Source organism: Rhea americana, unplaced genomic scaffold (assembly GCF_003343005.1).
Source record: "Rhea americana isolate MKP2758 unplaced genomic scaffold, rheAme1 scaffold_244, whole genome shotgun sequence".
NCBI classification, from domain to species: domain Eukaryota; kingdom Metazoa; phylum Chordata; class Aves; order Rheiformes; family Rheidae; genus Rhea; species Rhea americana.
In genome coordinates this window covers 554,069-567,232 of record NW_028186362.1, presented here as the reverse complement: position 1 = coordinate 567,232, position 13,164 = coordinate 554,069, and the positions used below count along the sequence as shown (strand labels likewise).

At 44.9% G+C, this 13,164-nt stretch overlaps 1 protein-coding gene across 1 annotated transcript in view; it reads left to right on the top strand.

Moving 5' to 3' along the window:
- UNC5C (unc-5 netrin receptor C) overlaps positions 1-13,164 on the top strand; it is a 95,848-nt gene that overhangs the window by 68,448 nt on the left and 14,236 nt on the right. Inside the window, exons 12-13 of the mRNA XM_085306654.1 lie at positions 8,922-9,090; positions 11,655-11,888. Of these exons, the coding sequence (XP_085162780.1) occupies positions 8,922-9,090; positions 11,655-11,888 (403 nt within the window). The remainder of the gene's footprint in view (positions 1-8,921; positions 9,091-11,654; positions 11,889-13,164) is intronic.

Below are 13,164 nucleotides of genomic sequence, written 5' to 3'. Positions count from 1 at the left end.
TTTTATTTCATGGGCTTTGGCTAGTCCATGAAGTGAAGAGGGCAGAGCCACAGCTTTTGCTTTTGTCCACCCCTCCTTGCTCCACAGTGGAAGTAAGCAAGCCAGTTATCCTGCTTATCCCAAGGCACACAAGTGAGGACCACCCAAAACCAAATTGGTATATTAACATGATCCCTATTCCTCTTTCTTACCTGTACCTGCACGTATGATCAGTTCATATGTTAGATCTTAGTTTCTATTAAGTGATCAGACAGCCTTGGCTTAAAAGAGAGTTTCCGAAAGGCCGAGATAGCACATGCTGCAGTTTAAGAAAACCTAATGAAGAGAAAGGAGAAATCTTAGTCTTCAGAGTGGACTCATGTGCACCAAATCTGAATGGCAAATGTGAAACTAAGCACTCATTACATGGTGCTGTGCCTCTTTTCCCTCCTCATAGCTAGATGTGTTTTTTGGCTCAGCCCTTTAATGGCTTTTATTATGCGCTAAGCCGCAGCTGTTTATACACTTCATGATATTGTGCACTATTCTTGAGCTTGGTAGTCTTTTACTATGCTAAAATAATCTGCTTAAAGAAAAAATAAGTGGCCTTCTTGCCCTTTTGCATGCATTATTCATGGCCTCCTCTTTGAAAATAGCTAATTGCAGCTACAGAAAAAGTGTCTTCGTTCATATCTAATATTGATTGTATTCCTATTACTTTTGACTGTGTTTTAAAKATACTTACAAATGGCATTGAAAAAAAGATAGTTTCCTACAGAGGGAAAATTCAACAGCCTCCTTTGCTATTCAGCTCCATTCCAAATCTCCTTTCTTTAATTACCTCATTCCTCCAATTTTTTTTATTTAGTTTCCTGGAGGAGCTGTATGTGTAATTAGTTTCTTTCCAGTAAGTTGAGGAGGGAAGCCTTGCCTCTTTCTTCATACAATGCTAAACAAACAACGTCACATGCTAGTCTTGGATTTGTTTTCTTCCAAGGTCATGAAGTCTCCTGTATGTGCTTTGTGATAGCAGTTCCTCAGCAGGTCGTACAGGGGATAGAAGAGCAGGTTAACCTATAAAGGGAAAAGCAAGCTTAGGGTTGTGCCTTTGGCCAGACAGAATATGCTGAAATACATCTGCAGAAGTGAAGGGAAAGGTGCACACACCTGCTTGCAGCGAAGATTTGGTGAAATGGTTGCTTTCCCTGGGAGAGGCGAACAGTGAGTGAGGGCTTAGCTGTAGGGGCAGAAGAGCTCTCCATGCTGTGGTGACAGTCTCTTCCCAAGCGAACAGGCCCCAGCTGCTCCCCGCGAACGGCCAGCAAACTGTCAGCAGGAGGCTGGACACTGCTCGCCRGGCCCTACTGCCAACCCCCAGTGGCAGAAGTAAGGTGGTGTCACGCAAGATTCCTGCTCAGGCTGAGAGAGAATAGCTGATGCAATTGCTTATTTGAGTTGCAAAGCTTTTTCAGCCCCTCTCCAGAATATCAGGCTTTTCATGCTCACAAAAACCAACTTCTTCTGTGACATTTCAAATAGAGCACTTCAGGTCACTCAGAACAGAATATTCACCAAAAGGCCTCATCGCTGGAAGGCTGCAACCCGCCTCACCTGCTGACTGCTGCCTTGCCCCAGATGCCCAGGTACCAAAAGGGCTAAATGGCACCCAGCACCCAGCTGTACTATTCTGCTGCTGAGGACTGCGTTACTAAACACTTCACTTGCTGTAGCAGAACTGCAGTTTGGTCAAAGCCACCTTTTTCTCACTGTATGGACAATGGCTATTGCTTAATAGAAGTGCAGATATATGGGCACTACAAGTTAGTGTATGGTGTAGCTATCTTTTTAAATCTGTTACTACAGTCTTATAGCACTCCAGCAGAGAATAACAGTCCACAGTATGGACTAGCTGCAGACGTTCACTTTTGTGGCAAAGTGGTAACTGGTGTGTGTCCAATAAACCCTGTGAGATCCTGAATTTGTCTTCATGTGCACTATGTAGATATATATGAGTTGAAAAGTCCTTCAGGGCATTGACAGCTGATGTAGTTTGGAAGTGCACAACTACAAAACCATAAAATGGGATTTATAATGGAAAATGTAGCCAAACTCTGTTTCTTTATATGCAAGCATCACTGAGACAAGAATTAGGTCCTTGTAGCCTTACCATAAGTAAAACCACATAGCAACAGAGTGCTTCACCATCACAGATCATGCGCTTGGGAGCTTATCTACAGCAGCTTACAGTTAAACTCACACTTGGTTTTRTAGAAATATGAAATGATTTCTGAACAATCAAGCTGAAACAGGAAATCTTTTATCCCTTGGAGTCCTGCAAATTCCCCTTTTCTTTTTCTTCCTTTGCTTTCCTAAATCCATTTCCCCAGTTAGTCTCTGAAACCTGTAGTAGCAGAAATTTGAGAGACGTCACGATGCAGTAATGTTACTCTTTGTGTTGTCTTACAGATTGCTTATGAGAGCTTTCTGAGAAGCTCTATTTATTCCATTTTATATCCATCAAAGTGTGTGAGAGCAGGAGGGTCACTCTGAAAGCGTTATCCATCTGCAGCGAATYGGGGTTCTGGTGGCCTGCAGTAAATGCCACTTTGAGGTCGTTGTTCTGTGTAAGTGTGTTAGTCTGCTCATGGCACAGTGGGTTTTCTCTTTTCCTAAACAAATAATGCAGCAGGCTGGCTTTTCTGCTCCTGTGCTACAAGCTCATCCTCATTCTTCCTGTTATTTGGGACAGCAGGGATTGCAGGTGCTACCAGGCATTGATCCCCCTGCTGGTGTGAGAGATTCGTGTTGACCTCATGGAAAGGTTTATGTGCTTTATAGAATAGCTACAGTGGGGAAAAGGCTGCATATGTATGCGTATTTGTGTATATATATATGTATATMTATGGAACTGAAAAAATGACAAACCTGTAAGAATATCCCACAGCCATCAGACAGGTTTCTGCTGAAGCTCACGGACTCCAACAGAGCTAATCGCTGCTGCTGGTGATCAGATGCTGTCCTGCTTAGTCAGAGGAAGTGTCACTGGCTTTGAGGATTTGCAAGATGGGGTCCCCACCTGAACTGTAGATCTGCCTACAGAATAAACATATTGTTGAGACTAGCACCCTGCAAGAGCCTGTTTGCGTGAGCAGTTGGAAAAGCATAGGTCTTAGCCCAACCAAGGACTAAAAAAGATAGATGGAATATAAACCGTCAGCCTTCATGATTTACTTCACTGACTGCTTTGGGTTAAAAAACAAATGTAGCTGTGAGCACATTGGAGCTATATGCTCCCTTTGAAAACATCTGGCACTGGTCACTGCTAGACAGAGTCAGGGTCTTGATGGCCCACAGCTTTGATCTCGCATGGCAGTTGCCATGTTCCCGCACGAGCCGCCGCAGAGCTCGCACAGATTAGGCAGAGCTGCTGTTGCGTACTCTAATCAGAGGCAAGCACTGCACTGAATAAGGCAGAGCAAAGGCTACCAGGATTTTGTTGTTCGTCTGTATAATACACGGCACAGAAGATGGTGCTGAGATGCAAATGAGACCGGATGTCACTGATCCCAAGAAACGGGACAATCCGAAGGGCAGAGCAAGCAGCACTCCTGAAGATCTTGGGGGAAGGCATACATTGTACCACTTTCAAATTGGCTGCCTTAAAAGAGTGAGGGACCAGGGGAGCCTTGTCAGGATTTGAAGTAGTGGCTTCACACTGGATGGGCTGTGCAGACTTTAAGTTGGAACTGTTAAATTATTRAAGCTGATCAATGATTTTAATCCAAGGAGCAATGTTGGGTTTTTTTCACCAGTAAACTCTAAGCTTAGTGATGTGAAACAGAAGAAATTGAAGTCTTCCACATCTGGTTTCTCCACCTTCCTTTTTTATCCCAGTAACATAAACAGAATTACTTTGCAACTCAGAGACAATTTCATGATGTGCCAGTCATTTTAATTGAAAGATCCAAAATAAAAAAGACCAGAGCACTAGCAAAAGGGGAGGGAATTTTTTCAGATTGTCTTCCCTCTGAAGATAGAAGGGCAGAAGAGCCAGGAGGTTAGTCAAGGAAATTAAGTTTGAAACTTAAGAAGGAACACACATTAAACATAAAGCCTCAGCAGYGAAGGGAAAAACAACATGTCTTTCCTCAGACTTTGAGCTATCCTGAGTAGAAAGGTTACCATCTGTTGCTATGAGTTATTCATTCCGCTCTCCCTGCTCCATCCTGTGCTTCCTGCTTTTCAGAGAGTTGTTGTGATTGCCTGTAACATCCGTGCACAGTGCCAGGGAGAGGCATGTAGGCCCACTGAGGAGCAGTGATTTCGCTAGTTGTGCGCACATCTGCTGCCTGACAGCTACCTTAATGAAAGTGGTCTGGTTTATTACAGGGAGACGGTTTCAAATGAGTAATTCTATTAAAAACACAAATTTGGTTGGGAAAGGACTAGATACAGTGCATAACAGCTTTTTTGTTTGCTTGCTTTTAAATGAAAGCTGACTGCTCTTAATGTGCAGAGCAGGATGGGACAACAGCTAAAAATACCTGAAGACCTTCCAGTTATTGTATATGACTTTCGACAGTGATGGTAAACAGTGGGTTGAATTTCACTCTCAGTCAGATTTTTGTAAAACAAAAATAGCTGTCATGACTGCAGTGAAGCGCCTTCAGAGTCGTACCAGAACAGCTAAACTCCCAGTCTCGTCTGACAGCTAGTCCCAAGACTGCTGTATGGCCAAAGTGAAGCACATGTGGATGCTTTTGTTTTGGGAGGGGGAGGAAGGGGGGGATAATGGCCTAAAAGTAGGGTTTGACCCGCCATTTTAAAGACATCTGCTCATAGATTTTTCCRCTTTCGAGGAGATAGTTGCCTTCCTTTGTGTGGTCCCCCGAGTCAGTGTTTGTGCTGGCTCTCCTGCGACCCGCAAGGCCGAGGTTGCAGTAGTTGATCAGAACGGCAACGCTCGTCCGGGCCAGGACGCTGGCTTCGCTGCCGCTGCATCACCTGCTCCRGGAGAAGGCAGAAAAACGCTCGTAATGAACGAGTGCGCAATAACCTGTCTTCAGGGGRATGTGTTTGTTTGCTAAAACCATCAATTAGTGTTGGGTTTATGCCTTGAAGCAGAAAGATTAATATCTCTTGTATAATATATCTTGGCTGCTGCATCTGTTTCTGTTCTCATTAGCTGTAGAAAGGCATAATCCTTTTTTTTTAAGATGGAAATTAGAAACAATCAGGCATAAGAAAAGATCTGTCAAGAGGGTTTTGTCCCGTTGTTCCCGTCAGTTGTCCTAGSGTGCTTCTCTGCTGCACGTGCCATTGCGTTGCTCACCTTCCCTCCTCCGGGTCTCTGGTGTTTATGCCCGAGATCTCTCCACCATCCTATAGCCGTCCCTAAATGCTCCTTCACCAGAGCTGGGTAGGAAAGGGAGCATCACCTCAATGCACTCTGACCTGCCTCTTCTCATGTCACCCCCCCAATTATTTTTCCTTGTTGCCACTGTGTCACATTGCAAGTTGACACCTGCTGCGTTGCAATAAGCTCATCTGAGATTGGTTTCACTTCTACTACTTTTCCTTGTCACTAAATAACYGTGTTCGGCATTGTTTCACTCCTGACGTCCTAACTGCTGTACATTTAATATGATTTCATTTCCTACCCCTATTTTTATCCTCTRTGGTCCTTTGTATTATTTCCCTGCTCTCACTGTCACTTGGGATAATTCTTATTTATTGTTAAATTTAATGATTGTGCTGCTATTTATTTTGTCTTCCACTTTGTGAGTAAAAATCCTGCCCCGCAGTAGTCAGTCAGTAAGAGGTTCAGCCCTGACTTCAATGCTAGAGTTGGGATTTCACCTATTAAATGACACCAACTCCCCCGTTTCACTCCACTGGAGATCTCTGCAGCTCATTATATCTCTGTTTTCAAAKGTTTCAAGTGCTCTGGGTCACTCACAGTCACAAAATCGGCTCAAGCCGGGAGGGCTCAGGTGGCTCARGTGCCACATGGGGTGGCTGATGGAGAGTGCCCGGGTGTGGCATCTCTAGTAGCTTTGTGGGGTTGGCCTCAGGCGTGGGTCCGCTTGGTGAATCGGGACTGCAGAGTCAACCGTCCTGTTTTGAGCCTGTTTGCTGCTCTTCGCTCATCAGGGAGCGTCCCGCGTCCTATATACCCCCATGAGGAGCCTGCATGCTCATCAGTTTGGCAGTAAATCTCATAAGTCTGATGACAACGATGCTGCTCACAAGCTCGGGAAAAACGCTAAGCCCGGATGATTTTTGCCCTGCGTCCCTCTGGTGGTGTCTGCTTCCCGTCGCGCCGACTGCTTGGTCTGGCGTGCCTCCTGACTTTGTGTGCTGCGACGTCTCTTAAATTTGTGCTAATCGCATATAAAATGTTGCAGCACACAATGATGTCCTCCACCAGAGTCCTAAAATTTAACAGCTAACAAAATCTTGTCACAGAGCAGTGACTAAATTTAAGTCTACTTTGAGACAATTTTAGGCCCTATGATTTATCAGCGCTCTATTATTTTAATGACCTTTTTGCTTTTTTTTTAACCGCATGGATCAGTGCTCAGATTCTTATCGATTTTAACTCATTTTTCATCTAAAAGGCAGTGTATGAAAATTTCTACGGCAATCACGATGCATTCCCTACTACATTCTTTTTGTCTGCTCGTTTTGTAGTTCAGTGCAAAGAACTATTGCATGGCTGTATTTTTTCCTCCCTTCTTCACGGTTCAGTAGTCCTTTAGATGAAGTTAGAGTAACCAGATGATTAATTCTATTGCTTGTCATAGCCGTAACTTTCAAGACAAATATTGTGATTTTCAACTATCATTCTCCTAAGGCCTTGTGTTTTTTCTAATTTAGACTGTAGGACAGTATTGAAATGTCTGTTAATTTGCAAGGTGGTGGAGCATCGGAGTACACCACTTTGTGAGCTGTTTTTAAACTGTTTGTTTTTTCTTACAAAAAACACTAAAGAGCCTTAAAAAGAAGCAAAATTTTATTCAAAATCTGCCCAGTGATTTATTCAGTTCTGTCTTAAAAGAGGGTGATCTCAGATCTTAAAATAATCCAGAGACTCCTACAGCAGATGCCAGGAGCCTAACTGGGTGCTCTATCTGCTAATGCCTCAATTTTTCATTTGTTAGGCTAGAACAACTAGCCTAATACATGATAGCTGTCCAGATTGTTATATTTTACGTTCTTCTGAAAGGCAGCTACCGCAGCTGTTTGTTTCCAGTCCATGGCTTTTCAGAAACAATTGTTAAGTCATTTAGTAAGCTCATCAGCTAATTTCCTTTAGGATCCACAGATGTATATCATCTGGATTTACTGATTTACATAGATTTCAATTTTTCCATGCCAGCCTCTTTTTTAAATTGTTTTTTAAAAAAATACCCACAACAACTGTATCAATGAAAGACAGTTTTTAAAAGTGCCTCCATCCCACTTTCCAAAGAAATTTCTTAAAAACATGGTTTTCATTTTCTATAGGATAGGTGGATTATTCAGGGAGAGGTAAGATGGGCAAAATTAGGATATGCCTGTAGRCATATCTTTGCAATAGACAGAATATGGGCAACAAATTGGATATCAACACAGCTTCTGTTCTGTATTTGGCCTCCTTGAAAATGTTACCTAAGATCTCAATCACTTCTTTTTCTTTTCTTTTTTCTTTTTTTTTTCTTGTGGTATAAGAGGCAACGGCTCGCAGACTTTGATTATATTTACTCTTGTCTTGAATAATTCCACTAATATCAGTCCAGATATAAACACAAATATTTATAATTACAAGCAGGACTGAATCCTTAGCTGAAGTGGAAGGAGCAAGGTCCTGTGGGCTGATCTAGAGTTTAAGTTGATAGATCACACTGAATACATTTAATCTCCCATTTGCTGGTTTCTGGATCATGAATTTGCCCTCTGTATAGTCCAGGGAGGTAGCTGATTAGCCACGTTCAGCTGTGTTTGTCATACACCAGATGTCAGGATAGTTAAAATCACTCGTGTGTCCTGTCTTTTTAAACTCCTCAGTAGTTGATTGATCTGGAATAGTTTACACCCGTGTGTGTACACCCCCCCCCCCGCTCACACACAATCATTTACAAACTACAGTATATGCAGTGTATATATGTTATTTATGTATTTATATGATTTTCTGTATTATCCACTCCTACTGATGGGCAGCAAGCACACTGTGCAGTGTCTGTATTTTTAATTGAACAGCTCCTCATTATCCCTGGAAGTCTCTAGCTCTGCAAGTGTTTTTCCCACTGCACTATCCCCTCATACTTTCTGCCCCTCCTGCCCCTTAGACTTGCTCCCAGCAGGCATGTCAGCAATCGTGCTTCCAGGAGATCTGAGTGCCTTTAAGTAAAAGGAGTATCGCTGGACTTGGTGAGGACTCTGAAACCCAACTGCACTTCTGAAACAGGCTGTCTACCAGCGTTTCACTTAGGAGGTTTCAGATGTGCTCATTAGTTCATTTGCTTCCTGTATTCTTCAATTCTTCCTGTCTAGCCAGTAAATAACTCTTACACATGGTGCTTACAAGAGCCACTGTTCATTTTTGTATGCTACTGAACAGATGCCAAATGCAGCAGTGGCTGCATTTCAGCAGTGAGTTAAATGAAGCCTCTGCATATGGTCTGCAAGGCTTTGGGGGTCCTCCAGAGTGGAGGGTGCCCAGCAAATATGATCCATAATTTGCTGTAGCCTAAACCTGCATTTTAACAAATGAGTGCTTTTTGACAAAAAGTGTTTGAGGATTTGGAAAAAAAAAAAAAAACACCAATTCTTTGTTTGCTATATCCTTTTTCTTTTCTTTGCCAGGAGAAGGACTTTTTCTTTGTGCACATTTTACATACGGCTTCATGCAGTCCTTTTTCAGCTCGCTTAACAAATCCCTCTTCCTGTCATTTTGTCAGGCCACCAGTAGAAGACAGCCAAACCCTTCTGACCCCCGTGGTGAGCTGCGGGCCACCAGGAGCGCTTCTAACCCGGCCGGTCATTTTAACCATGCACCACTGCGCAGAGCCGAACACAGAGGACTGGCAGATCCAGCTGAAGCACCAAGTAGCCCAGGGGCCGTGGGAGGTGAGTCTCCAGCGCTTGGGGCAGACACGTGCAGGGCGCTCTTGTCTTTGAGCTGCCTTTCCAAACCCTGACACTGATACTTGGGATTTTCTGTGCAAGATACACAGTGCTCTCCAGCGCCAGGGTTCGAGCGGTGGGAATCATTGTCAAGCAGGCAGGATTTGCCATCCAGGCCTTTCTGATCACCAGAGATCCAAATTGAGGGATCTCAACCAATTTTAACAGACTTTTCTCTGAGGCAAAGTGGAGGTAGTCAGAAATCTCAGCGTGCCTGGCTTAAATTGCTCAGAAATGCACCAGTTTTACATGATTTGTGCCTGGCTTTGGCTTGCTAATGTATCCTTCCACAAAGTATTTAATCATCAGTCTAGTCTTATGTACAAGATAAATACATTCACTTTAGATTTCTAAACTGCTCAGTGCCCATGAACAACTGTTGGTTGCATCTCAAGGCTTTATTTTATTTTTATTTCCACTCTTCCCCCTATCTGTGCTGCATCCTGTCTGTGGAGTGAGGAATACCACTAGCTTTTAGAGCGCTTCCTCCAGATTGCAAAGCATTTCCACAGTCAACCGAGATAAAACCAGAGCAGGATGAGCAGGGAGGGTGTTCTCACCTTTCTCCTTTCCAGCATTTCAGGCAGACATGCTTTCCTGGGACAGTTCTGGCTCAGTGTCACGAAACATCACCTTCCTTGTGGGATTTTGGCACTTGAGCTTTTGGTCTTGGCAGGACACTGTGTCAAAATCATGGGGAGAGAAGGAAAAGAAAAGGCAAAATAAAATACTGGCTGAAAATCAGGTTCTGATTCAATTCTAGAAAAAAAGAAACTGTTTTTCAGAGTAGTCTGGACTCCCCTAGCTTATAATCAGTTTTCAAGGAAGTGACAATAGTACGACAGATGACCCCCAGCCTCAGCATCAAGACTCTTCGGGCCAGCTTAATAAAGTATGTATAGGCCTCCTTTTTCAGTCTGTTTTTTCTCACCTAAGACATTGGCAGAGCATCCCTTTGCTCCAGTTTATGCCGTCAGGATCGGACTTTGCCCCTTTTACCTCGGTGGAGCTATACGAGCTTGGCGGGGGCCAGGAGCAGCTGCTTGCCAGGACGCGGCAGGAGCGGAGGTGCTGGGCCAGGGTGGCAGAAGGATCGTCCGCTGTAACCGAGGCGCGAAAGGACACCTTCTGCAGGGCTCAGCCGTCCTGGCAGAGCCCTCCTCTGCGGCGCCAGCTCCTGCGACACTTTGCGTTGCTCCTAGGTAGCCGCTGCCGCCAGTTTTGTCTGACATAATTAATCTGGCCGGCAGGGCTCGTAGGGCCACGGTGACCGGCAAGGCGCTTGGGCTGACGGCAGCGAGCRCGCCCTTCCCAGCGCTGACGCTGAAGGGATCCTGGTTTTGTCCCCCGGCCCGCGGCATGCGCTCTTGCCCGTGCTGCGAAGGGCCCCCTGCCCTTGACCAAGCAGCTGCTCCGCCGGCGGTGAGCACGCGCGGGGTCCACACACACACGCACCCCCCTGCAGCAGGAGCTGGCATCGCCCTGGGCAAGCGCTTCGTGCYGGAGCCAGCGCCGCCACGGCCGGAGAGGGGATGTAATCAGTGTCGCAGCACCTTGTCCTCTGCCCTGCAGAGCGACTGTGTCACCCCCGCAAACGCGGCGTGGTTGCACTTGCCGGACGGGGTCCGGAGCGTCACGCCAAGTTGCAGCRAAGCCCCACGGCTCAGCCGCCGGATGTGCACGCTCTGCTCCACGCCTGGAGGCAGCCGGCGTGAGACAGATGAGTTGTGTTGGGCCTCACGCGGTGCCTACCTGGCTTTGCAAGAGATGGCCGTAATCCGCTGCTGCCTTCTTGTTTCTCCGCTCTCGCTAAACCAGTCAAAGCACCTTGTGTTGTGCGGAGGATATTACATGCAGGGTTGAATGGAGAAATTAGCAGGGGAGAGGTTTCCTTCCAAGCACAGGGAGGAGGTTGTTTGCAGTCGGGCTGTGTATATCTTTTTCRCTTGCCCTGCAGTCTCATCACAGAGAATTATTTCGATGAAGCAGCAGGTGATATTTCATGTAGATGTGGCATTCGGCCATCACAGAGRTTACTTCTCCTCCTTGAGTTTCTGTAACTCCTTATTGTCATGCTTAACAAGTGAAGAGCGGTTATTCATGCAGTGGGCACGTGACTACTGATATTAATTACTGGCCACTAAATGATTAGTTCTTCAAGCCTCTTTTTCAGTCAGCTATTGGTGATATTTTCCCTTATTTACCTGACTCTGCCCATGGCTTAAAGGCAGCTACAGGGCTCAGTTATAGGTCTGAAACCGAGGATAGGAAGAGATTTCTACCACCACTATACSCACTCCTCAAGAAAGCTTCCCTCCCAGCAGGAAAAAAGCTGGAAGCAGAGGTTTTAAATCTTAATTAACCTAAGGTGCAGACAGCAAGGATTTTGAGCATGGCCAGGCTTGAAAGGAGTATTGCTGTCTCAAAGGGGGCTGAGGCCAGGCCCTGGAGGAAGAAGAATGATGATGGGGGGCCCAGAGCCCTAACTTGGCCTCTTTCTCSCTTAGGATGTGGTGGTAGTCGGGGAGGAAAACTTCACCACTCCGTGCTACATCCAGCTGGACCCAGAGGCCTGCCATATCCTGACAGAAACCCTCAGCACATATGCCTTGGTGGGACAGTCGATCACCAAAGCAGCTGCAAAACGTCTCAAACTGGCCATCTTTGGACCRCTGTCCTGCTCGTCGCTGGAGTACAGCATCCGGGTGTACTGCCTCGATGACACTCAGGATGCCCTTAAGGTAGCTGTTGCTCTCTCACTTGCGATTTCTTTAATCATTTAGCTGCAGCAGGATTGCAGTAATAGCAGTGAATAGACCCTTCACTGGCGTGCTGCTTAGTGCAATTTCTATTCCCTAGGTAATTTTTCTGATTAGAGGAGCTTGRCAGCAAGCCAGTGTTTTACAGTTTGACTGTAAATCCCCTCTCCCCCCCGCCATGATTTGTCTTTCACATAAGGATTTCACACAGGTGCTAAACTATTTTCTGCCTACCTTCCTTTTTTTTTCCTTTGTTTATCTGTATCATATCGTGAATCCTAAGATTTTTGCATTATTAAAAGGCCATAAGGTACACCCAGCTTCATTCGTTATTCATGTATTTTTAATGCTAAGTGCCAGCTCCCCAGAGATGGGGAGACATATAAATGCCTCTTTGTAAATAGTTGATAATGATAAAAGAAGCTTCTGGGTTGTTAATCACTGCCTGCTTTCACATTGCTTTATTACACCTCTTCGTGTGCAGTTTTTTTGTGCTAGGAATTTGCAGCTAAAATAAACCAAAGCTGTTGCTTTCTGTAACTATACACCTTACTCTCACTGCGTAATTCTGCCGTGCTCCACACACATACACACACGCGCAACATCCAGATAAATAAATAGATAAACATACTCACTATTTCTCTTTAAAAATGTGTATTTATACAAATGGTATCTATAACAGATGCACTCATAAAATATGTAACTCCAACTGTATATGTAAGACTGGAGGTTATTAAGAGGGTTTTTTATTTCTTTAATCATAATCAGTGCAACTTCCCAAGTGCATCTTTGCAGCAGAATTAGTTCAAAGTGTCACTGTGAGCAGAATCATCCTCATGCTGAACACGGCTTTGTTTATCAGCTTTATTTGGGAATTATTCAGATGCGTGTCCACATACATCGGTTGGGAGATGTTTGTGGGTTTTGGGGTGCTGACTTTCAACATTGTAACTGGCACAAACCATTTTCATCCCAAAGACTGTCTGATACCAAGCCCATGTGTTTTCTGTGTCACTGGGATACTAGGAGCTCTTTTGCAGAATTTAAGAAGGGCAGTAAATTGTAAGAGTTGAAATGGGCATATTGTCATAGAATAATAGAATCACAGAATCAATAAGGCTGGAAGGGACCTCTGGAGATCATCTAGTCCAACCTCCCTGCTCAGCAGGGTCATCTAGAGCATGTTAGGCAGGGTTGCATCCAAGCGGGCCTTGAAGATCTCCAGAGAAGGAGACTCCACAACCTCTCTGGGCAACCT